At 35.6% G+C, this 24,959-nt stretch overlaps 1 protein-coding gene across 2 annotated transcripts in view; it reads left to right on the top strand.

Moving 5' to 3' along the window:
- Nucleotides 1-24,959, top strand: part of SCFD1 (sec1 family domain containing 1) — a 102,275-nt gene that overhangs the window by 56,899 nt on the left and 20,417 nt on the right. For both annotated transcript variants that reach the window (XM_004617786.3, XM_055133041.1), the window contains 7 exons: nt 2,828-2,924; nt 6,500-6,570; nt 8,078-8,157; nt 10,860-10,922; nt 13,309-13,384; nt 19,749-19,802; nt 23,777-23,829. In XM_004617786.3, coding sequence (XP_004617843.2) covers nt 2,828-2,924; nt 6,500-6,570; nt 8,078-8,157; nt 10,860-10,922; nt 13,309-13,384; nt 19,749-19,802; nt 23,777-23,829 — 494 coding nt within the window. The remainder of the gene's footprint in view (nt 1-2,827; nt 2,925-6,499; nt 6,571-8,077; nt 8,158-10,859; nt 10,923-13,308; nt 13,385-19,748; nt 19,803-23,776; nt 23,830-24,959) is intronic.

The following is a 24,959-nucleotide window of genomic DNA, read 5'->3' as shown; positions in this document are numbered from 1 at the left end:
CATAAATCTCCAAGCCACTATTTCATGGAGGTACAGACAGAAGATTCCATTCTGGCATTTAGTATAATTCATTTAGTAAATAGCTGTAAAGACTTGTGTCCTTACATTTTTTACTTCTGAAAGTTTATCTTCTGAAAGTTTATCTTCTATGACTTTCATAGATGACAACTTGAGCTATTTGTTTTCCTCTTAGCTTAGAAATTCAATGAATACTTTAATCAGTGGTTACTGTGAGCCAAATGTTATTAGATTCTTAGGGTTAAGTGATTATAATCAGGTATACTCTAAGGACTTCACAATTTTCAAAGGGTAGCATGTAAATGGAGGAGAGTAACATGTGTTATCTTAGTTGTTACAGAGAGGGAGTAATATTCTTCCAGTGAAGGAGATTGAATCAAGGGGGTGGGGGAAATAAAATGGAAAGGTTGAAAGAGTTGAAGAGAAAATGAACTTTGAAGAATGAGTAGAATTTCTTGGATGAAGTGATGGAGGAGGAATATTCTGAAAACTCTTCAGAGAATAACCCAAACTTTTAACATAAAAGTATTAATAATGTATACACAGTAGAAAGTCAGTGATTTTACGTTACCAGAGGAACTGAATTCAGGGAAAAAGATGAAATAGAAGAGGTTTGTTGAAGCAGATTGTGAGATTCTAAAACTCATTTTAACACTTTATCACATTCCTTCTTACATTCCTACTGTATTCTACAGATAAGTAGCCTTTTTCAATCTACCATTCATGTAGCCTAGTTCCCACTACTGTTATCTTAGTTGCCCAGTTTTTTCCTTTAACTTTTTTCCCACTACTTTGTTTCTCATACTCAGTCTCATGTTAATTATCTGATACTCATCTCTCCCTTTCCATTCCTCCAGTTACTAACATGGTGTTATTTCAATTTATTTTGTCTGTTTTTTTACATTTTCCCATTTCACTACTTCAGGTATCTCCTTTGATATTCAAAGAAGCTTTTTACACTAGCAAAATTTTGTCAAGGTTAGTAAATTTGAGGCTATGAAGGGTTATAAATTTTTAGTAAAGAAGATTTTTATATTCTCTATATATTGAGGTAAAATATGTTGAGTGAAAGTAAGGAACAAAACAGTATCACTATCATTTTGCATAAGAAAGCACAGGAATATCAAATATATATATATATGTATACACACACACACACATACACATACACACACTCTTTATTTGTTCATATGTACAGAGAGGAACAGAAATGATAGAAGAAGTGATCAAAGTAGCTATCTGTAGGACCAGGCAGAAATGGGCAAAAGATGATTGGATGAAGAGTGAGACTTCAAAATATACCTTTTGATATTGCTTCAGTTTTTAATCAAATATCCATTACTTAAAACTATGCTCTTGCCAAGCCACTGCAGCAGGGTGGGATTGAGTGAATCTTTATTTCCTCTTAGATGAAATCACTCCTTAGTGATTTGAATCTCCACTCTTATTATGCCCTTATATGATTCCTTTAATAAGTGAACTCTACCATACATCCAATCACTTTAAAATTCATTTCAAGGTCTGGAAATAGTTCAAGAGGTAGATGATGTGCCTAGCGTGTACAAAGTCCTGAGATTTATCTCTGGCATCTCATGATTCCAAGAGTACCATTGGGGTGGCCCTACTGTTCCCTGAGCACCTTCAGGGCCAAACACTGCACTCGTAGGTCACACCTCACCAGGAGTGACCCCTTTAAAAAACAAATTTTAAAAACTAATGTAGGATTCATCACTTCCTGTACAATGGTTAACTATTTCATTGCGGTTTCTTAGCATAGTATACTATTTGTCTTCCATGTCTATATTTTAATTTTTTATTATAGTTTTAAGCATTTGAATTTAATGAACAGTTTCTTGACCTACTTAGTTAACACCTTCAACAGAAAATGTTTCCTTCCTTCCCTCTCTTTATTTTCTTTTTTGGCATCGCAGTATACTTGTGGCTACTTGATAATGCTTATAATAAAAATTTCATTTACTTTGTAGGATCCTACTCGATTAATTTTATTTGTATAATTTTAATTGACATTTTAAATTGAAAAGGTATCATACCTTTTCCAAGTTCGACTTCTTTTCCATTATCTGAAATTTCAAGGTATTAAGTAGTAAAATTTATAAGGAAAAGCAAGTTTATTTTAAAATTGTTAAAAATAGATAGATGGTTTTCTGTCCAGTGAAGGTGAAAATATGTAAATTAGCACACTAAAAAGTAAAAGCATAACCACTTGACTTTCATTTGTAAGAAACATAGTGTGAGCTAAGTAAATCACGGCTCCTTAATAAAAAATGAGAATTTAGGGGCTGGAGAGATAGCACAGCGGGTAGGGCGTTTGCCTTGCACATGGCCGACCCGGGTTCAAATCCCAGTATCCCATATGGTCCCCTGAGCACAGCCAGGGGTAATTCCTGAGTGCAGAGCCAGGAGTAACCCCTGTGCGTTGCCAGGTGTGACCCAAAAAGCAAAAAAAAAAAAAAAAAAAAAAATGAGAATTTAAAAAATGCAAAATAAAGCCCCATAATGTGATTTTCATGGTAGTTAAAGGTACTTTACATTGCATGGTAATTAATAAGTGACTCATGTGTTTTTCACCTTCCTATTATGTAACATGCAGGGTTAATTTTGAGGTTATAAATCAAATGTGATATGATCTTATTATATTCCATGTATTATCATGAGCTGGAAATTTTTAAATGAATTCTATTAAAAATGAACATTTGCTTTTAAAATTTATCGTAGAAGATAGAAATGTGTAGTTGGGGTACTCTTAAGTATTTGTTCCTAAATTATTCTAACATTTATTTTGAAACAGGCAAGAAAATTGGATGTATATTTTGAATATGAAGAAAAAATAATGAGTAAAACTACTCTAGACAAATCTCTTCTAGATATTATATCAGACCCTGATGGTATGTACAATAAATTTAAAGTTAATTTAAATTTCATATCAAATAAATCTAGCATATTCAATTTAAATAAAATATGAATAGAAGTGTTATGAGCTATTTTAAATGTTTAGGGGTGTGTGTGTGTGTGTGTGTGTGTGTGTAGTAAATAATGCTTTTTTTTGGGGGGGTCACACCTGGCAATGCTCAGGGATTACCCCTGACCCTGCACTCAGGAATTTCTCCTCGTGGTGTTTGGGGGATCATGTGGGATGCCAGGGATTGAACCTGGGTAAGCTGCATACAATGCAAACACTGTACCCATTATACTATTGCACTGGTCCCAATGAAATAAAATAATTTTATTTAAAGAAACTCACTTATCCTCTTTCTGGATTCTCCAAAGTGGAATAAAAGCCTTAAATGTTTGGGGAATTCACTTTTAAAGAAACTCTGTAGTCAGTCCATTTATATTTATTTAAATAACTGTAAATTAACATTTCTTAAAACAACATAGAATATGTTATGTGTAGTTTCAATTAGAATAATCATAAAATCTATGTAGGGTTTTAACCTCTAAAATCCTCTTAAATTTATAGATTTGTTGAGCATTTCAAAATAGATTTTAATTCATATCTCAGTTCTATTCCAAAATGGAGTAAAATAATGAGTTTTTTACTTTATACTAAATTGGAAATTAATTTTCAGAATTTCTAATTATAATTAAAGAATTTTTTTACATTAAAAAATGTTGCTTACCATATGAACAAGTTAAATTTTTCTGATGCAAGCTTAGCATTTTAAAGCTGTTTCTACTTTTAAGTGAAATGATGTCAATTATATTTAAATCTATCACTTCTGATCTCTTAGTAAAGGTGAAGCAAATAAGGAAATAAATTTTAAAAAGCTATCAGAATTTTTTTTCCCTTTAGGAAACTTTTTTTTGTCTAAAGATATTAAGGAGGAAAAAGTGAGGTTAACATTCATGCAAAGTGGCAGTTTGATTCCACTTTCTCACAGAAAAAGGTGTTGGGACCTGTCCAGGATGAGAAGGGCACCCACATGTACAGTGAAGGAAGGTTGTTAATTAACATAAGGTTTTTGAACAAAACTTAAGGTAGTTGAACAAAACTTGGTGGAGCAAGGGGTTGAAATGTGGAAGCAGTTTTCAGACAAAGGATCAGCAGAGCTTATAAAAACTCAAAACAGGGCTAGATCAATAGCTCAGTGGGTAGGGCATTTGCCTTGCATGCAGCCAACCAGGGTTCGATTCTCAGCATCCCATATGGTCCCTTGAGCACTGCCGGGGGTAATTCCTGAGTGCAAAGCCAGGAGTAACCCCTATGCATCGTTGGTGTGACCCAAAAAGGAAAAATAAACAAACTCAAAACAGAGTGCCAGCATCAACACAGATGGGATGATAAGTATGGCCAGATATGTAGGCTTCAGAGCCCAGGGGTGTCAGAAGGCATCTACAGGGAACTGGCAACAGAGATAGAATATTTTACAGGCACTGATTAAATAAATAACCATATCAAATAATGTACTGGGAGTCAATGTTCCTGTTATCAGAGAAATAAGTTATAAATAACGAAAGGGAGAGAAGTAGAAACCCTAAAATGCTGAATTTGAATTGGTGATGCAGGTATGAACTTGGTTTTTTACTATATGTACATTAAATAGAGAAATATAAATATATAGACACATATACATAAAGCTAAGTACAAGTACAAATATGTTTTGGAAGTTTCTTAGTTCAGCCAAGCTATGCAGGACTAGTAGTAACTATGCCTCAATAGGAAAGAGTTTAGTTTGTAAATACTATTTCTTCAGGACTCAACTAGAGAAGTAATTTGATTCTAGGATTTATATAGAGGATGAAAGTATAAACTGAACTTAGAATTGTTGTGTTAGAAAGCCAAGAAAGTATTCATAATATGATGGGACATGACAATGTAGCCAGAAGTTAGCCTGAAGAGGCTTCCAGTGGTTAGATTTCACCGTTTGAGTGTTAAAACAAAGTTTTAACAATAAATTATAGCTCAGAATGAAGTAGGAAACTATGAGTCCATACACAAAGACTAAATACATTGTAATTGGACAAGATATTTACATACTTGGATTAATATTTTGCTAATTAATCTTTTATAATTAGTAATAATACTAATTACAAAGATAGAAAAACTAATTTTATAATGAAAAGGCCTGATAGATTTTGTAACTGACAATCATGTATCTTTAGAAATAAAACACTGATGGGGCTGGAGAGATAGCACAGAAGGTAGGGCCCTTGCCTTGCACGCAGCCGACCTGTGTTCAATTCCCAGCATCCCATATGGTCCCCTGAGCACAGTCAGGAGTAATTCCTGAGTGCATGAGCCAGGAGTAACCCCTGTGCATAGCCGGGTGTGACCCAAAAATAAAGCAAAACAAAAAAAGAAATAAAACACTGAAATACCACACAGGATGATACAGCCCTGTATGCTGTTTCATTTGGTTGGATTCCTGACAAAGTTCAGTAACCTAAATGTAATCAAGAAGAAACTATCTGACAAAACTTAAGTAAAAATAAGTAAGTAAGTAAGATAAAGATAAAAAAAATAAGTAAGATAAAGTCTATAAAAGAAACTACCTTGTAATTAAAAATATCAAGATAATGGGAAGTCAAGGAGAAAGGTTAAGGAACTATTTTAAACAGAAGACTAAAGAGACATAATGGTTAAATACACACGATTCTGAAATTAGTTCTTCTTCCACAAAGGATCTTAATAAAGAAAATTAGTACAATTAAAAATGGCATCTAAGAATTTAAGGTGGTAATTATGTCCCTTATAATTTCCTGATTTTAATGGGTCAACATCTTTCAACAACTTAAACAATGTTTCAGGAAGAAAAATATTTCAGGGTGGGGGGAACCTCTGAAATATATTTAAAAGTTTTCTCTAAATTAGATTAACTCAGTGAGGAAACACTGATTTTAAAATAGTCACAAGGCTGGAGAGGTTTAAAGTTTAAAGTACAGGGGTTTAAAGTTCTTGCCTTGTGTGCAGTCCAACTCAGTTCTATTCCTGGCACCGGGTATTCCCCCCCTGCACCTCTGGGAGTGACCTCCACACTGTCATGTATGGCCCAAACAGTGCCCACCCACCCCACCACCACCACAAAGAAAGAAATAGAATAGTCACAGCAGAAAAGAAGTATGTCCAAAGGAACCACAGTGTAGCTATACTCTTGAGTATTTTAGAGTGCTTGCCTTGTTAGTGCCCTGTGACTGCCTGGTCCCATATGTGCAAACACAATCCTGGCATTTCTAATGTTTGAGCCTGAAGGACAAATGTCAACGTTATCAATTATTTTGAAAGCAAATACGGAGATTCCTCTATATTCCATCCCTGTATATACCCAGGCATTTCATCTTCTTTCCGTGTTTGTATTTTGTAATTTGAATTTGGTTCCAGTAATCTAGATCAGTTCAATTAAGAGTTATATTTTTCTTGTCACATTTATATATGCCTTGAATTTTTATTTAGGTTTGTTCACTGTAAACATAACCAGAAGTATGCATGTTTTACTTAAAAATCTATTTTTCCCCCATGTAGCAGGAACTCCGGAAGATAAAATGAGGCTGTTTCTTATCTATTACATAAGCACACAGCAAGCACCTTCTGAGGTATGTCCTCTGTATTTCGGCTACTTAGGGAGACAGGGGTTGTGAGTATTTGTTTTAAAGTAGAAATAAAAATCACAGTGGTCAACTAGCTACTTCATTTCTTTCTTAAAAGTGATTTGGTAAGACTGGTTCTATTTAGTGCTCAGAGTTTAATCACAGTATTTATTGTCATAAAGAGAACTGTCCATTCATTGGCAGTATAACCACTTTTAAGTTGTTGGAATTTAAGTTGTTGGAATTTGAACTAAATTCAAGTGTTGAAAATTCTTACTTCTGAGTGGGGGACAGAGGATGAGTTCAGCTGGTTCAATATCCTGCACTACAAGGTCTCCTGAACAACACCAGGAGTGACCCTCGAGCAGTAAACTCATGGGACTTAGACAACTACAACTGTACTTACTCCTCAGAACATTTTGTAAAATCAATAATGAGAAAATTGATTTGAAAAGTATAGGACACTTGCCATTCAATAATGAATTTTGACCTCTATAGATGGGAATCCTCTGGACATGGAGAGTAGCATGTTGAGTGAAATGAGTCAGAAGTAGAGGGACACATATAGAATGACTGCATTCATTTGTGGGATATAAACATTTATATATGTTTTATATATATATAAAAACAGCATGAGACCAATATCCAAGATCAGGTAAAACAGGGGCCAGGGCTGGTCAGTGGTTGGAAACTTACCACAAGTGTGTGGGGGGCCAAGTTAGGAGAGAGAAGGGACCAGTATGACACTAATAGACATGATAACTCTGGACAAGAACTGAGTTTCCAAAGGAGGTAAATGCATATACGTGATAACCTTTGCAATATCTATATTGCAAACCATAATGTTCAAAAGAAAAGAGAGTGAGAGTAAAAGAGGGAGGGAAGGAGGGAAGAAGAAAGGAAAAAAGAAGAAAAGTACCAAGTGGCTACCACAGAGGTGGCAGGGGTGGAGGGGTGGCAAGTGGGAAACTGGGGACATTGATGGTGAGAAATGTGCACTGGTGAAGAGATGGTTGTTGGAACATTATATAACTGAAACCTAATCATGAACAATCTTTAACTGTGTATCTCACTGTGATTAAAAAAAAAGAAGAAAGATGGGCATCCTGGTTCAGTTGTCTCTTTCAGTAGTGTCATTTTCTTGATCCTGGGTTTTAAAATATTTTTGGTCAAGCCAAATGTTTTCACTTAATGCTTGTTCTTAGAAAAACAGTCTCATTTCAGCCTTGGAGGAAAAAAACCAAGTTGTTGGACTGAGGGGTTATAAAATGTGCTTCATAGGTGATTTGGGTGCTTATGTCAGATAATATATGTGATATTATCTGATACTGTGATAATATATGTGATATTTCTGAAACAGATCATATATATTGCATACTCACTTAAGTGAGGCTTTACTTGGGTGCCTCAAATTTAAGTTTATGCCTTAACTCTTAGCTTTTTAATTTATCAAATAATAAGGAAAAAATCTTTTTCATGAGAATAAAATTGTGTTGTATCATTCTTATTTTAGGCTGATTTGGAACAATACAAAAAAGCTTTAACTGATGCAGGATGCAACCTTAGCCCTTTACAATATATCAAACAATGGAAGTAAGTCTTCTTTTATTCTTGTATTGAAAGAGTACATTGGATGTCAAGTTCCCAAGAAAAGGGAATGTTATTGAGAAAATTGAGGAATGCTGAAGTATTTTCTATTATTTAGTGACATAAATATTTTCTTATCTGGCCAACCCTTCCATAACTTAATATCACATAAAATAGTGATGTCTTTTCTTCCTGATAGATTTGTATTTCTTCTTCTGAAAAAATAATTGAGACTGAGATATTTTTAGACAAATGTCTCAAAAAACAGTGAAAGAAAATTTTAATTTGTCTGGGAATCAGAGAAATGCAAATTAATATTAATCAAAGATTTAGAGTATTTTCCATTGAGATATGGGAAAGTTAATTGGTGCATTTATACTCTTGTTAGAAATACAAATTATCATACTTTTCCTAAGTAATGTAAAAAAGTTCAAAAATAACACTTAAAAAAACCTGTAACCTAGCACTTCTACACTTATCGCAAGGAAGCAATTTGAATTGTAAAATATTGTAAGTAATTTTAATAATAAAACTTTCAAAACCAACACAAGTATGCAGTAATAGGATTAGTAAATGATTACATTTCCATAATATAGAACACAATTGAGTCAGTAAAAATTATGTTGCAGAAGGTTTGTTTAAGTAGGAACTATCTATTAAATTATACAGTGCATACAGTTTACAACACTATTCATTAATTTGCTTTATAACTAGCTGTATTATTTCCTTTATCTTTGTGCCTTAGAGACTCTTCTCTTTTAATTATCAGTAATATAATAGGAGACTGTGGAAGACTCCTGCTCTCTTTGACTGTTCATTGTTTTAAGAGAACAAACAATAAACACAAGAATGTTAAACAATATAAAATGCTATAGAGAAAATATTGATTTTTAAGTTGTTGGGGGTGATAGTTACATTTGTTGAAGATGTGAAGGAGAGCTTCTGGGTAGTAGACTTTGAGCCAAAACTTAGGTGACATTTTTTACAGTATGGTACATATCACCTAGCAGTTTATCTCTCCATTTATCTGTACGTGTGCACATGTCTGTTTGCCTGTGTAATTGCATACTTGAAATGACATGCACCCCTGAGTATTTATAGTAGGTAACTTGGGCTGTCAAGCAACAAAAGACTACAGATTCAATGTTTTTCAATCTCAGCTATATTTTAAAAATACAAAGCAAAAGAGAGGAAAAAATATTTTTGAAGCATCTCCCAAACAGAGTTCAGGAGGCTTTCGGACTGCTCCCAGTGATATACATATGCAGGTTATGAGCTCCAGATCTCTGAGCTGTCTACCCAGCCCACAAAATTATTTTTAAAATGCCCAAGTGCTGTCTTTTTGCCTAACCTTCAAGAATTCCATAGTTTGAAGAAATTCAGAAAGAACATTCAGAAAGTTTTCAAAATAAATTAGGATATTGGTACTTAGTATAAAAGTATGTATTATGGGGATGGAGCTATAGTACAGTGGTAGGGTGTTTGCTTTGCACACAGCCTACCTGGGTTCGATCTCTGGCATCCCATATTGTCCCCCAAGTATCACCAGGAGTAATTCCTGAGTGCAGAACTAGAACTAACCCCTGAGGATTACTAGGTGTGGTGCAAAAAGCAAATTAAATAAATACATACATAGATAATAAATAAATGTATTGCAGAATGTAGCTAGAGCCATTGAGATGGGGGACTGGAGAGATAGTATAGTGGATAGAGTGCTTGTCTTGCCTGTGGTTGTCCTGTGTTCGATCCCTGGGACCACATACGATCCTCCGATCTCTACCAAGGATGATCCCTGAGTACAGATTCAAGAGTAAGCCCTGAGTACCCCTGGGTGTGGCCCCCCCAAACAAGCAAAATCATTGGCTAATAGAATTAGAATGATGTTAATGAAGGAAGTAGTTCTGAACTGAATCCTGAAAAGTACCATGTCTGTTGGAGAAGTATTTATATCCCTAAAGGATACCATGAGCAGAAGCATGTATCTGGGGACGAAGATGGACTTGAAAGAACAATAGAGACTTAAAGCTCATTCAGTACATGGTTGTTCTTTTAAGGCAGCAAGTTTCTGTTTCAAGTAAATGATCAGGTAATCAAATAAGAAAAGACAATTTATAAATTCGTGCATATGTTTTGTTTTGGTTTGCTTTGGTTTATTTTTTGGGGCCACGACCAGTGGTGCTCATGGGTTAGTTTCTGGCTCTCCAAGGCACCATGTGAGATGCTGGGAAGTACCTACTCACTCAACTATCTCTCCAATCCCTGTATTTGTGTTTTTAAAGAAGAGTGTTCCACTTTTTTTTTTTTTGCTTTTTTTGGGTCACACCTGGCGATGTACAGGGGTTACTCCTGGCTTTGCACTCAGGAATTACTCCTGGCGGTGCTCAGGGGACCACATGGGATGCTGGGAATCAAACCCGGGTCGGCCGCGTGCAAGACAAACGCCCTACCCGCTGTGCTATCACTCCAGCCCCGAGTGTTCCACTTCTAATTGTGCTGTACTTGAACTTTATTTTGTAACTGTAAAATTATATAAATATTCATGTCATTGGTTCAATGTTAGTTGAACTTAAACATTATTTTATGAGTTGAAAATTATCTCTTCAGAAATCCTTTCTGCATACTAAAAAGTTATAGTCAATAGATAATTTAATGGGATACTGAAAGTTAACTCTAATAGTCAACTTTTAAATAAAATTCTTACTTCATAGGGCTTTTGCCAAAATGACCTCAGCTCCCACCAGCTATGGCAACACTACCACTAAATCAATGGGGTAAGTACTCCTAATAGTTCTGATTGAATAATTCTGATACTCCAAATTATAATTAGACTTTATAACTTAAAAATATGATGGATGATTTTTTAAAGATTATTTTCATTGTGATATAAAATAAACATCAGTGTGTATTTGACTTTTTTACTTGGAATTCTAATTTTAAAGTGAGGAGAATATATTTTACATGTTACAAATTTTTGGTTTTGTTTGCCTCCTCATTATTGAAACATCGTTTTTCATTTTCAGAAGATGAATGTTAAAATGTTTTAAATCAATGATCATAACAAGCTTAAGTACTCAAGACTAGTTCTGTAATAGACCTAAACATACCACCAAATGATAGAAGTCCCTAGGATCAGATATTATTTCTGACTCCAGAAAATCCCTAGTTTCTGCATGATTTTCAAAGTTGCTGAATAAAGTAATTCTGACTACTCCTTTTCCATGCTGTATTAGTTTTATATTACTTTCTATTTTTTAGAGCTTAGAACAAAAGGGTAAAAGAGGAAAACAGATTTACCTTATCTCCACCCTGAACTATTGTTTTAATAAAAGTTTCCAAAACCAGAAGCACTTAGGCAGCATCATGTAAGTGCTTGACAGAATGAATCCAGTTGGTCTAGCCTATAGACTGCATTATGCTGTTTAGCACATTCAGATGCCTGAGGCTGGGAAACTGTCTCAGAAGTTTTCATTATAACAGAGATTACTTTCTCTAAATATAAGAAAGGATTACATTATAACACAAGGATTTTCATCTTGTCCATCTCTTCATTTCAAGGAGTAAGGATATGATAGAAAAAATAAAAAATGTGTTTGGAAAATTATTCTCATGTATTTAATAAAGTAGACTTTATAGTTTTGTTTCTGAAAATCTTATTGAATAGTAAAGCCTGTTAATTTGTTATGGATTTTGTAAATGAGAATTTTAATAAAATATAAGAAAAATCTTAAATGATTTGAAGGTTATTCTTCTGATAAGGATAAATAATACAGTATTACAATTGTCCCAGAAAGCATCCTTTCATTCTGAGATACTGAGCCATAAATGTAAAACCAGTATGGCTTGTCATTTAATAGTTTCAATTTTGATTGTTCAAAATCCAAACCTTTTTCTGACTTGAGGTAAAATGTACTACATGTTAGATTAATATTTCTATGTGGTAGGTTTTTATGTGGACTGGAGCCATAACACAGCGAGTAGGGTGTTTGCCTTGCACGCTGCCAACCTGGGTTCGATTCCTCCATCTCTCTCGGAGAGCCCGGCAAGCTACTGAGAGTGTCCCACCCACACGGCTGAGCCTGACAAGCTACCCATGGTGTATTCAGTATGCCAAAAACAGTAACAAGTCTCACAATGGAGACATTATTGGTGCCCGCTTGAGCAAATCGATGCACAACGGGATGACAGTGCTACAGTGCTGCAGATTTTTATGTATGAAGGTGACATAATGTGGGATTGGATCTAGCTGCTGTAACCCAGAGAACAAAACTTTCAACCTACTCATAATATAGGCATATATTTTTTCAGTGTATATTTCAAATTCTTAAAGCTGTTTGTGTGAATTAATTTCATAGTATTAAGTAATCAGATTAACTTTTTAGTTTATACTTTGCTAAAAAAATAGCTAAGACTCAACAATAAAAATGGTTTTTTTTTATTGAATCACTGTGAGATACAGTTACAAAGCTTTCATGATTGAGTTTTAGTTATACAACACCCATTCCTCCACCAGTGTACATTTTGCACCACCATTTCCCCAGTCTCCCTCCTGCCACCCTCACCCTACCCACCCCCCTGCCTCTATGGCAGACAATTTCCTTCTTACTCTCTCTTTCCTTTTGGGTGTTATGTTTGCAATACAAATACTGAGAGAGACCATCATGTTTGGTCCTTTATTTACTTTCAGCATCCATCTTCCATCCCGAGCGATCCTTCCAACCATCATTGACTTAGTGATCCCTTCTATATCCCATCTGCCTTCTCCCCCAGCTCATGAGGCAGGCTTCCAACCATGGAGCAGTCTTCCTGGCCCTTGTCTCTACTGTCCTCGGGTATTAGTCTCATATTAGTTATTTTATATTCCACAAATGAGTGCAGTCATTCTATGTCTGTGCCTCTCTTTCTGACTCATTTCACTTAGAAAATGCTCATTTTGAAGAAATTACTTATTTCTGTATTTTGTTAACAGTTGACTAGTCAGAATATTGCATAACTATTCTTTTGTTAAATTGAACTGCAGTTGTGATATCCATGGAGGCAGAAATTCCTAAATCACTTCAGATTAGTGAAAATAGGTAGTGGATAGGGTAAGCATCAACACATAGTGTATAATCAAATGTTTTATTTCCATTCAACATGATTTTACTCTTCTGACCCTAGTCTCTTGTCACGAGTCATGAATACAGGATCTCAGTTTGTGATGGAAGGAGTGAAGAACCTGGTATTGAAACAGCAAGTAAGTGTACTTGTTAGAAAACATACTTTTGAACATAAGTTGATCGGTCAGCTAAAGTAACTTCTGCGTGTTTTCAAATTGTAAATATTAATAATAAAATCAAGAGATACTACTTAAAATATATTTAACTTTTAACATCAATAGACTAAGCTAATGAACTTAAAAGTCTAAAGTCTTACGTGAATTGGGAATCAATAAAATATATTAATTTGATTATTTTATTCAAAATAAAATAATTAGAATTTTATGTTTTGGAGTAGTAGAACCATAGCTTGATTTCACAGTTCATTTGAATAAAAGTCTTAGTTTTAAACAGTTTAGTTTCTCGTCTGTCAGCATTCCTTTACCCATAAAATCAACATGTAATATTAGGCTCTCATTATGTGCCACAGTTTCTGTTTATTTTGTTGGATAATGTTAATCTAGTTTGGGGCTTTAAAATATATATATATATACATAATATATATATATTTGCTGTCTCAAATATATATATACACATATAACATGTATATATATATGTAGTGGTTTTCTGTCTCAAAAATAGTTTATTCATAAGCATTATATCCATAATCTACAATATTTAAAGTTTAGATATGTATCTTTTACATTATTTAATAAAAAGATTGGTAGTGTCTGTCTTTTATAAAGGAAATGCAATAATTTCCTGAAAATAAGATGGAATATTCATGTTATAGCTGTATCTCTGTTTTGGATTAAATATGTGGAAGTTTTTTTGAAGGGTACTACACCCAGTATGGTAGTACTTCTTAATGATTTTTGCATTTCTGTTGTTTTTCTGTAATTAATATATATGAATTATAGCTATTACATCTATATAGTATCACCATTAGTTAATTTGGTGCCTTTGCAGGACATTTTTGTGTGGCAAATAGTCTTCATGATAAGCGTTTTTCTTTAGAAGGTCTATATATAGCATTTTATTCTCCTAGGGTTTAATTATCAGAACAGAAGCAACTCTTGCACAAACCTCATTGCTGACTTCAGCATCAAATATTATCCCAACCCCAAGTCTGCTAGAAGGCAATTAAAAATAGTCACCAAAGAACAGGGCAACGGTGGCTAATTCTAGAAGAACTTAGAGAAAATGCTTTAACTGCTTTGGGTATTGAACTATATTACTTTCCTTTATTGCTATGCTCTGTTATGTCTTTATTATTATAATATTTTATATCAATTTTGTTTAAAGCTGTCGTATAAAATTACTGTTTTACTTAAATGTTTCCAATGACTAAAATTATATAACATACCATGGCCTTAAAACCAGGGAGAGTTTTTAAAATACATTTCTCAGGGGCCAGAGCAATATTACAGTGGGTAGGGCCCTTGCCTCACATGAGAGAGACTCAGGTTTCATCCCCCGGCACCCCATATAGTCCCCTAAATACCACCAGGAGTGACCCCTGAACACAGAGCCAGGAACGAACCCTACGAACCACCAGATGTAGTCCAAAAAACAAAAACATAGAAAAGATTTATCGCCTTTTTTTTTTCAGGCAAAATTTCTAGTTCATGTCTTTGAAATTCCTAGACTTTGAAAATAGTAATTCTTAATATATAATATTTATGTTTATCTTACCATGTTTATATTGAGATCTAATAGTTTGATTACTAACCTACACAGTAATGTTTCATTGTATCACTGTATCACTTCCATTCCATTGTTCATTGATTTACTTGAGCGGGCACCAGTAAGGTCTCTATTCCTCCCAGCCCTGAGATTTTAGCAGCCTCTCCTTACTCGTCTTTCCCAACGATTGGAGGCTCTTTCAGGGACAGGGGAATGAAACCTATCATTACTGTTTTTGGCATATCGAATACACCACAGGTAGCTTGCCAGGCTCTGCCTGTGCAGACGGGATACTCTCGGTAGCTTGCCGGGCTCTCCAAGAGAAGAGAGTGAGAGAGAGAGAGAGAGAGAGAGAGAGAGAGAGAGAGAGAGAGAGAGAGAGAGAGAGAGAGAGAGAGAGAGAGAGAGAGAATATTACTCTTTATGATTTGTTGCCTACTGTCTGAACTCCATCAAATATGGTGTAGTAATTATAGAAAATGGGTAGGAAATGTCTTATAATGGAGTGTGGGCAGCAGTTGAGTAGTGGAGGTCGGTTGCTGGGGCTGGGTCCCTTAGGGTGGGGAGGGCTCTCAAACGCCCCCCTCTGGGGCAGCCCGAGTGGAAACAGCCTGGTTCAGAGTAATGTTTAGTAATGTTTAACTTTTTTTTTTTTCTGAAACAGTCATTTTGGGAAAAATGGAAAACTCATGGGGTTTTGTTCTCGTTTTTAACAATGAGTTTGGGTTTTAGCTTTATTTACTTTTATTTATTTACTCTCAATCCCATGAACTGATCTGGTAGTTCAGTATAAGTGCCCAAGGATCTGTGCTCTTTGGGCCCCACAGTGCCTGGATATGTGGGCCATCCTGACTGTGCTGGGACCTCCAGGACTACACCCAGAGAAGCACAAGGGACCATGTGTTGTCAGGAATCTAAGCTAGATATGGCTCATGGTAGGAGAGTTGTACCCTGACCTGATGTGCTTTCTTCCAGACCCTAACTGTGTTTTGGTTTCGTTGGTATTTTTATTTTGGAGGAGCCACCCAGTGGTCAGGGTTCATTCCTGGCAGGGTTTGGGGGAACCTGCCAGGAATGAACCCTGCATCAGGGTTTGGCTGATGCAGGGAGATCAAATCTGCATCAGCTGCATGCAATGCAAGCTCTTTAAGTGCTGTATTGTCTCTCTGGCCCTAACAGTGTGGTTTTAAGTTGATTGAAATATGGACTTCTTTTAAAGAGGCAAGAGTGCAAATTGTATAAGTTATGAGTTTTTTCTCTGATTTTTATTAAGATACCATGATTTACAATACTGTTAATGATAGCTTTATACATACATCATTCCAGCTCTCACCCACCATCAGAGTTCCAGTTTTCCTCCATCATTGTCACAAAGACCCCTCCCATTTTTCCCCACCCCCAATCCAATTCTGGAGATCAGCTCTTTAGTCCTGGTGCCTTTGGCCATATGTTGCTCCTTTACTATGTTTCTTTTATTTATTTTTTTTTAGAAATTCTGTTTTTTAATAGTGGATTTAGAAAATTTTTTTTTGTTTTGTTTAATTACCAAGTATCTGCAATCTCCCTTCTCCCCCATTTCTTTTTGATTAATTTCCATTTTCCAAAGCATCATGGTCTGAGGGTATAGTTAGTATGACTTCTCTCTTCTTCCTTTTTTTTTTTTTTTCTTTTTGGGTCACACCCAGTGATGCACAGAGGTTACTCCTGGCTCTGCACTCAGGAATCACCCCTGGCGGTGCTCAGGGGACCATATGGGATTCTGGGAATCGAACCCAGGTCAGCTGCGTGCAAGGCAAACGCCCTACCCGCTGTGCTATTGCTCCAGCCCCTCTTCTTCCTTTTATGGAGCTGTGTTTTGTGATGCAGCATGTAGTCTGTCTTGGAGACTATCCTGTATGAGCTGGAGAAAAATGTGTACTTAGCTTTTAGAGAATGGAATCTACTAAACCCATCTTTCCATTTCTTCCTTCAAAGCTAGTGCGTCCATGTTGAGTTTTTGTCCATTTGATCTATCCAGCAGTGATAAAGGAATGTTAATATCTTCTATTACTATTGCATTGCTATCAGATCTCTTCCTTCATGTCTGTTAGCTCAGTGAAATTATTTAGGTGAAGGAATTTATTGCCATAGTGTTATAGAAATTCTGCATGTTTTTGAGTTTTATCTTATAAAAGCTCCTTTAACACATACTGCAAAATTGGTGTCAAGGCTATGAACTACATAAACTCTTGCTTTGTATTGTTCCTTCAATAATCTAGTTGGATAGCATATTCTTGTTGAGGTGTTCATTTCATTGAGTTAGGGTTGTTTGTTTTGTTTTTCTTTTTACTATTATCCCACCATTCTCTTCTGGCCACAGTTTTATTTGATAGATCTGCTCTGAAACTTATGTGAACTCTTTTGTATGTTACTTCCTTCTCTGATCTTGCTGCTTTCAATATTCTGTCTCTGTCTTTGGCTTTCGTCATTCTGATTACAATATTTCTTGAGTTTTCCTGTTTCTATTTTTTGTTGGGAACCCTCCGACCCTCTTGAATCTGGAAGCATGCACTCCTTAACTCTGGGAAATGCTTATCTTTGTTTCACTAGTGGTCCTTTGTCAAATTCACCTTCCTCTTCCTAAGGGACTCAGACGATTCTTAAATTGTTCCTCTCAAACTCATACTTCTCTGGTTCATTTCTTTTCAGACTTTCTTCCATCTTCTTTTGTTTTCTAGAGATTTCCTGCATATCATCTTAGAGCTCACTAATTTCCTCGGGTGATGTTACTCTGCTGCTGAGGCCTTCTATCGAGTTTTTCATAAAATACAGTGATTATTTTATTAATGAATTACCATACTGTCACTACTGACTGTAGTTTTCTCATTTCTGCTTTCATACTTTCTTGTGCCTTGCTGACCAGATTTCAATATACACCCAGTTATTCATTAGCGAAATATGTAATATGTAAATTCTTACACAAACAAACCAAATTTTCCTTGAAACAAAACTTAAAAGTTAAAAATTGTAGCTACCTTATTTTAAATTCTGAATATAGACTTGAGGAAGTACATTCATTCAACTTAACAGTTGTTGCTTGTGTTTATATTTTAACATTCCTGGCCAACAAAAATATCAAACAGTAATGAAATAGCTTTAATTTTACTTGGCTAAAAACATCTTTAAAGATTTTTACTTACCAATTAAGAAAAGGTGGGAAAAAATGAATATGTGCTATCTCGACAAGGCAGCATTTTCCTCATTGATAGTTCCATTTTAGGATGAATAAAATGTTCATGACCTAAAGGAAAATAAAGTTCCTTGTCATGTGTTATCTACCATTATTTGAAGAATCTGGCTTAATGTTGCCTTTGTTGTATGTTAAGTCTCTAAGATATAAAATTCCAGAACATCCTGTACAACTCACAGGAAATAGTTCAAAGTGGACAGAGAATACCTTCTCAGTAGGAATGCACATTGAATAAACATAATAGTCATTTAATAAATTTTCTATACTTCACGTGTTATATTTAAAACAGTGATAAAGTCGTCAGAGTAGAAGGTAACAGTAGTATTTGTTACCCCAGTGTATATAAGCTTTTCAAGAGGCAGTCTTCTGCCAACAGAAGTTTTGTACATTTCTTGTTCAAAAAAAGTATTTGTTGGGGCCAGAGCCATAGTACAGCAGGTAGGGTGTCTACCTTGCACATTCCCAGCATCCCATCCTCAAGCACTGCCAGGAGTAATTCCTGAGTGCAAACCCCTGAACATCGCTGGGTATGACCCAAAAAGCAAAAAAAAGACAATGTGTCATTGGAATTCTGAAATTTATCGCATAAAATTAACATTAATAAAGTGGTGTGTTTACTCATCGCTTTTTTTTTTTTCGGCTTATAGAAGAAAATATCTTCAAAATAAAAAAAATAACTCTTAAGTTATTTAATCTTATATGCTTTCATAAGCTATAAGTTATTGGGTTTTGTTAGGGTTTGTCTGTTCTGTTTTATTTTTTAGGCCACACCTGGTGGTGCTCAGAGCTTGCTCCTGACTCTGAATTCGGGGATCACTCCTGGCAGGTTTAGGGGATGCTGGGGATATGGCATGCCGAGAGTCGAACTTAGATCAGCTGCATGCAAGACTAGAGCCCTACACACTCTACTATTGCTCTGGCCCAGAAGATACTGTTTTTAATAAAACTCTTCCACCAAAAAAAAAAAATTAAAACAGCGAAATTCTTTTTTTTTTTTTTTTTTTGCTTTTTGGGTCACACCTGGCGATGCACAGGGGTTACTCCTGGCTTTGCACTCAGAAATTACCCCTGGCCGTGCTGCTCAGGGGACCATATGGGATGCTGGGATTTGAACCCGGGTCGGCCGCGTGCAAGGCAAACGCCCTACCCGCTGTGCTATCGCTCCAGCCCCAAAACAGCGAAATTCTTAATAATTAAAGTAAGAAGATGTAATCACTAGTGTTAAAAGTAAATATCTTGAAGGGGGGGAAAAGCCAAAACATTTATTTTTACTAAAACCTGAACAAAATATTTATTTGCACTGAAACCTGAATCATTACACCCACAGGTTAAAAAGAGTATCTGATTTAGAATTACATTTTTTTTATATGAAAACTCAAGTAATGCCAAGGGTTTTTTTTACAGCCATGACACCATTCAGAGTACTTACTCTTAGAATGTGTTTAATTGAAAGGTAAGTATACTCAACTCGTATGATTGTTGTTTTGTGAATAAAGAACTTTGGTATGTTGTTCTAGTGCTTAACAAAATGCTAATCTCTTCCACAGAATCTTCCAGTTACTCGTATTTTAGATAATCTCATGGAGATGAAGTCAAACCCTGTGAGTAATATGTAATATTCTATTTAAAAAATTTTCATTTTGTCACATTCTTCTGCATGAAAGGCAAGCATCCCACCAACTGCATGTATCAAATTGATTAGTATGAGGGTGTTAACTAATCAAGTTTGTTAATGGGCCTAACTAATCAAAGCAGACTATATGAAGGAGGGTCTGTGTTCTCCAAGAGCCTTTTTGACTATTTTCACATAATAAAAGTTGCTATTCTCAGCTGCTACAACCGTTCTTACGAGCTCTTATCCAAATTAATGTAGATTATTGCTTAAATGTAAAAGAATAGTCTAAGAAATGAATTTATGTAAAATTTGGTTTTCTGTAAAAGGAAGAATGTTGAGCATTTTATGTATAATATGGAGCAAGATTTCTCAATATAGCCTCTCTTTGGATCCCAAGATGTTCCTAGGGGACACAGGGGGACATCTTATCAATTAGTGGGGCCGCAGTATGAGACTAGAGGCCACCAGGTAAGACAGCATGTTCACAAGAAGAAAACAAGGTCAGAGGGAAACATAGTCAAAAAAGACTGAGAAACACTGGTACAGAGTACCAATTTTATGAAGATTAAATTCCAAGGGTTGCATAGCTAACTTTTTAAGTGTATGTGTTCAGATGACATTCCATTCTTTTGAACTGAAAAGGTAAATTAAGAGAAAAATTGATGGATAGACAAATGGGGAAATAATTTTAGCAGTTGCTTAAAGAATGAGTTTCCACTTAAGAAAGAAATGGAAAAATTACCACAGTGATTCATAAAATGATTTCACCACAAATCTCTCACAATCCATCTGTTTACTGTTGCAAATAGAGGGTAGCAAGTTATTATAAAAGTCAAGAATCAAAAAAAAAAAGATTATTTGGGTTAGTCTGGATTATTATACTTACCTGAAAATCTTAGGATTCCAGGATTCAAAAGCAAGAGTAGCCTTCAGATTGTTGTGTACTTTTTTTTTTTTTACAGTTGTTAAAAGATGATTGTAATAAGGGGTGGAGGGCACACCTAGTGGTGCTCAGTGATTAGCTTGGGAATTACTCCTGGTGGGGCTTGGGAGACCATGTAGAATGCCAGGGATCAAACTCAGGTTGACCACTTGCAAGGCAGATGTCCTACTCACCCACTGTACTAGCTCTCCAGCCTTTGATTATAATAACATTGAATAAGTTTTTAAAATAAAAATTTTAAATCTGTCTATGTTAAAGGGTAGATTGTAGCAAAACATCCTTAAGTAAAAGCGGTTAGAATTATAGGGGAAAAAAGAGAATTGTCTATAATGACAGCTAACAAGGATGGAATCGCAACTTCATCTGGGAAGTTAGGTAGAGAAAGTGGAATTCAACATGGTCAATATAGAGGTTTTCACTGGATCCCCAAATGTAAGGAGAAGGAATTCTTGAAAAGCTTGACAGGCATTTATGATTGCCTTAGAGAATACTACGAGCATCTACAAACAATGGCAGTAAATTTAAGGAAGATTATAATGATTTAAAATATAAAAATAAGTATGCAGGGGCCAGAGAGATGGTACATTGGGTTATGGCATTTGCCTTGCTCATGGCCCACCAGGATTCAATCCCTGGGATCCCATATGGTGCCCTCAAGCTGAGCGCCGAGTGCCAGGAGTAAGCCCTGAGCACCACTGGGTGGTTCCAAAAATCCAAATAAATAAGAATGCAGATACATGCCAAATTATTTAAGAAATTTAATATATTTTGTTACTGTTCCTAATCTTGAGTTAAAATGATGAATAATATCAAAAATATAAATGATAATCGCTCATGTTTACTGCATAACTTCTTATATTCTAGGAATTATTCAAAACACTTTTCATATACTCTCATCTAATCCTTGTTACAAAATACCTCTTTATTATCTGAGGAAACTGGCACAGTGAGGACATTAACTTGCTAATCACTAAGTAATTTGCATAATAACTGATTAGTGGCAGGACTAAGTAGGTAGCACTTTTTTGCCCGAGATGGGGGGCATGAGGTGGTGTCACATCTGGCGATGCTCTCAAGGGTTACTCCTGGCCGACTTGGTTTCGATTCTCAGCATCCCATATGGTCCCTCGAGCACTGCCAGGAGTAATTCCTGAGTGCAGAGCCAGGAGTAACCCCTGTGCATCGCCAGGTGTGACCCAAAAAGAAAAAAGAAACAGAGCATGAGAGGTTATAAAAGTATTCCAAATAATTTTTAGTACCAGGGAGATAAGTTTAAGTGTAGGGGCATGGTCCCCAAGCACTACACGTGCCTCTGGTGGCCCCAGTATCACTACACCCTTATGTTACCATATCACTCAACTGTCCAGCCTGGATCCTCTGAGCTCAGCTTGCAAGAGCACCCTTAAATCATTTATAATGGAAAGAAAACCCAGGAATGTCAGGTGACTTTTCTCAAAGTCTATATATTAGTAACCAAATAGGAACTCAAAATTTGCTCTTCCTATATAGCTCTGACTTTTGCCTACACCAATTTATATTCTTTTTGTTACACTCTTAATAAATGACTAAATTATAGGGCTTATTCAGATGGTTCCCCAGGTTGTGCAAGTTCATGAAGCAGTTTTGGTCTGAACTTCGTACTGATTTTTCTGTATTGCTTGTTTTGGGGACCATACTACCAGCAGTACTCAGGAGCTCTTCTCGGCTCTGTGCTCAGGGGTTGCTCCCAGACAGACTTGAAATCATCTGGTGGCAGGGATTGAATCTCTTATATGTAAAGAATGTATGGTGAAGTAGCTGCCTGGCCCTACAGATTCCTCCTAATTACTAAAACAAAGATCTTTTGCTTTGAAAGCATTTTTTACTCTGTTTGCTTGATAGCTCTTGTTCACTCACATATGAACAAATTGATTTGAAGGCATTAGAAAACTTAGCAAATACAGAATAGATTAGCAGTGACCTGAGAGATCAGATTACTATAAAACCAGGCTAATAGTTTTAAGTGTATCCAAACCATTTAAAAATTTTATGACCTAATTCTAAATGATTAACATTTACATTTATTAAGTGTTTGCCTTTGTCTTTCTTAATTGAGAAAAAGGCATAGTCAAGAAATCTGATAGATTTTCATCTGACCATATAAACATGACTGATTCCTTGGAGCTAAGTATTGAAGAATTCTGATACTACATTTGGGTTCACTAAGAATTCAGATACTGTGTTTGTATGCTTAGCGTTGTCCAATGTTCAGTACTAGAAAAGTGGCAGCACATGCAGTTTATCTGTCATTGGTCAGTTTAGGGTAAAGTCATCTACAATCCATAAAAGAGTAAGTTCCTTTAATTATGCTATGGAAGGAGAGAGGCAGAGATTAAGAAATGATTTCATCACAAGTAGTAAAGCAGAAATTCTATACTTAACTACAGAAACTCTAGATTGTTGCTCACTGGGGCCATTTCATTGCATTATAGTTCATACATTGTATTACCAAAAAAAAAAAATTATTTTAATTGAGAGTTCTGAAACACATCTAACTCCAAAGGTTTTAAATAAAAGACACTGTGAACTGTATTGGGAATTCTATATATTCAACAAAGTTGTGAACAAATATAAATAATAAAATTCTAACAATAACAATAGCTTATACATTAGTTATGAAATAGATATGTTTTTGAAAAGCAATGTAATATAGTGTTTAAAAGCTTGGGCATTGAAATTAAGACTAATGAGATTCAAATCCTGGAGCTCTTTTATTTACTATTTAGATTAGTTATATAAACTCTGTGTCCTCCAACGTACACATCTGAAAAGTAAGAATAACAGTAACTACCTCATAGGTGTTGTTGGCATTGAGTACTTTTATCTAAAGTACTTAGAGGGCTTTTGCACACACAGATATCCAGTAAATAGTGAGATAGGTCATCTACAGTAAAATCTAGGGCAGTGGTTGTTGGACATTTTACCAAATTAATAAAATAAAATACCCTAAGTCAAACAAACTTTGTATTTTTTAATAGGAAACTGATGACTATAGATATTTTGATCCCAAAATGCTGCGGGGCAATGACAGGTAAGCAGCTCTTATATATTTTGTTGTAAGTTTCCCACCACCAGAACCAATAATGAAAATTAAAATTTATTTTTTATTATAAATTGGTAACTACTTATGGTTCAATTAGTAACCATTTATTATTAAAGAGTCAAACTATGGAACCTGAATGAGTGAAAGTACATGTGATGTTTTTGAAAAGCAATGCAGTTATCTGTCATTGGTCAGTTTATGGTAGAGTCATCTACCCTAATTAAGTCACAGTGAGATACACAGTTACAAAATTGTTCATGATTGGGTTTCAGTCATACAATGTTCCAACATCCATTCCTTCACCAATGTGCATTTCCCACCACCAATGTCCCCATTTCCCTCTCATAACCCCCCTTCCCCCACTCACCCAGCCTATATCTCTTTATCTCTCTCACTCTCTGTCTTTCTTTTTGGGCATTATGGTTTGCAGTACAGGTACTGAGATGCTATCATGCATATCTCTTTACCTACTCTCAGCATTCAGTCCTTGTCCAGATTAATCGTTTCCATGTATTATTTCATAGTGGTCCCTTCTCTCCTAACTGCCCTTCCCCCACCTCTGCAACTTGTGGCAAGCATCCAACCATGGACCAGTGCTCCTGGCCCTTATTTCTACTGTCCTTGGGTTTCATGTCATGTTTATACATATCACAAAAATGAGTGCAGTCATTCTGTGCCTGTCCCTCTCTTTCTGACTCCATTCATGTCCATTCATTTATAAGCAGTTTTCACAACTTCATTTTTCTCTGGTGGCTGTGTCGTGCTCCCTTGTGTAGATGTAGCATAGTTTCTTTATCCAGTCGTCTGTTCTTAGGCACTTAGGTTGTTCCAGATTTTGATGATTGTGAGTAGTGCTACAATTAACATAGAGGTACAGCACTGTGCACTTCTGGCTTTTATGCTGTGTGTTTTTGGGGCACCGGGGTATATTCCTAGAAGTGGTATTGCTGGGTCATATGGAAGCTCAGTTTTTATTTTTTTGAGGAATGCCCATATTGTTTTTCAAAAAGGCTGAACTTGTCGGCATTCCTACCAACAATGAATGAGAGTTCCCTTTCACCCCCCCATCCACACCAGCACTGATTGTTCTTGTTCTTTTTGATTGGTGCCAGTCTCTG

The sequence above is a fragment of the Sorex araneus genome, chromosome 3 (assembly GCF_027595985.1).
Source record: "Sorex araneus isolate mSorAra2 chromosome 3, mSorAra2.pri, whole genome shotgun sequence".
Lineage (NCBI taxonomy): Eukaryota > Metazoa > Chordata > Mammalia > Eulipotyphla > Soricidae > Sorex > Sorex araneus.
This window is presented reverse-complemented; position numbering and strand designations above follow the sequence as displayed.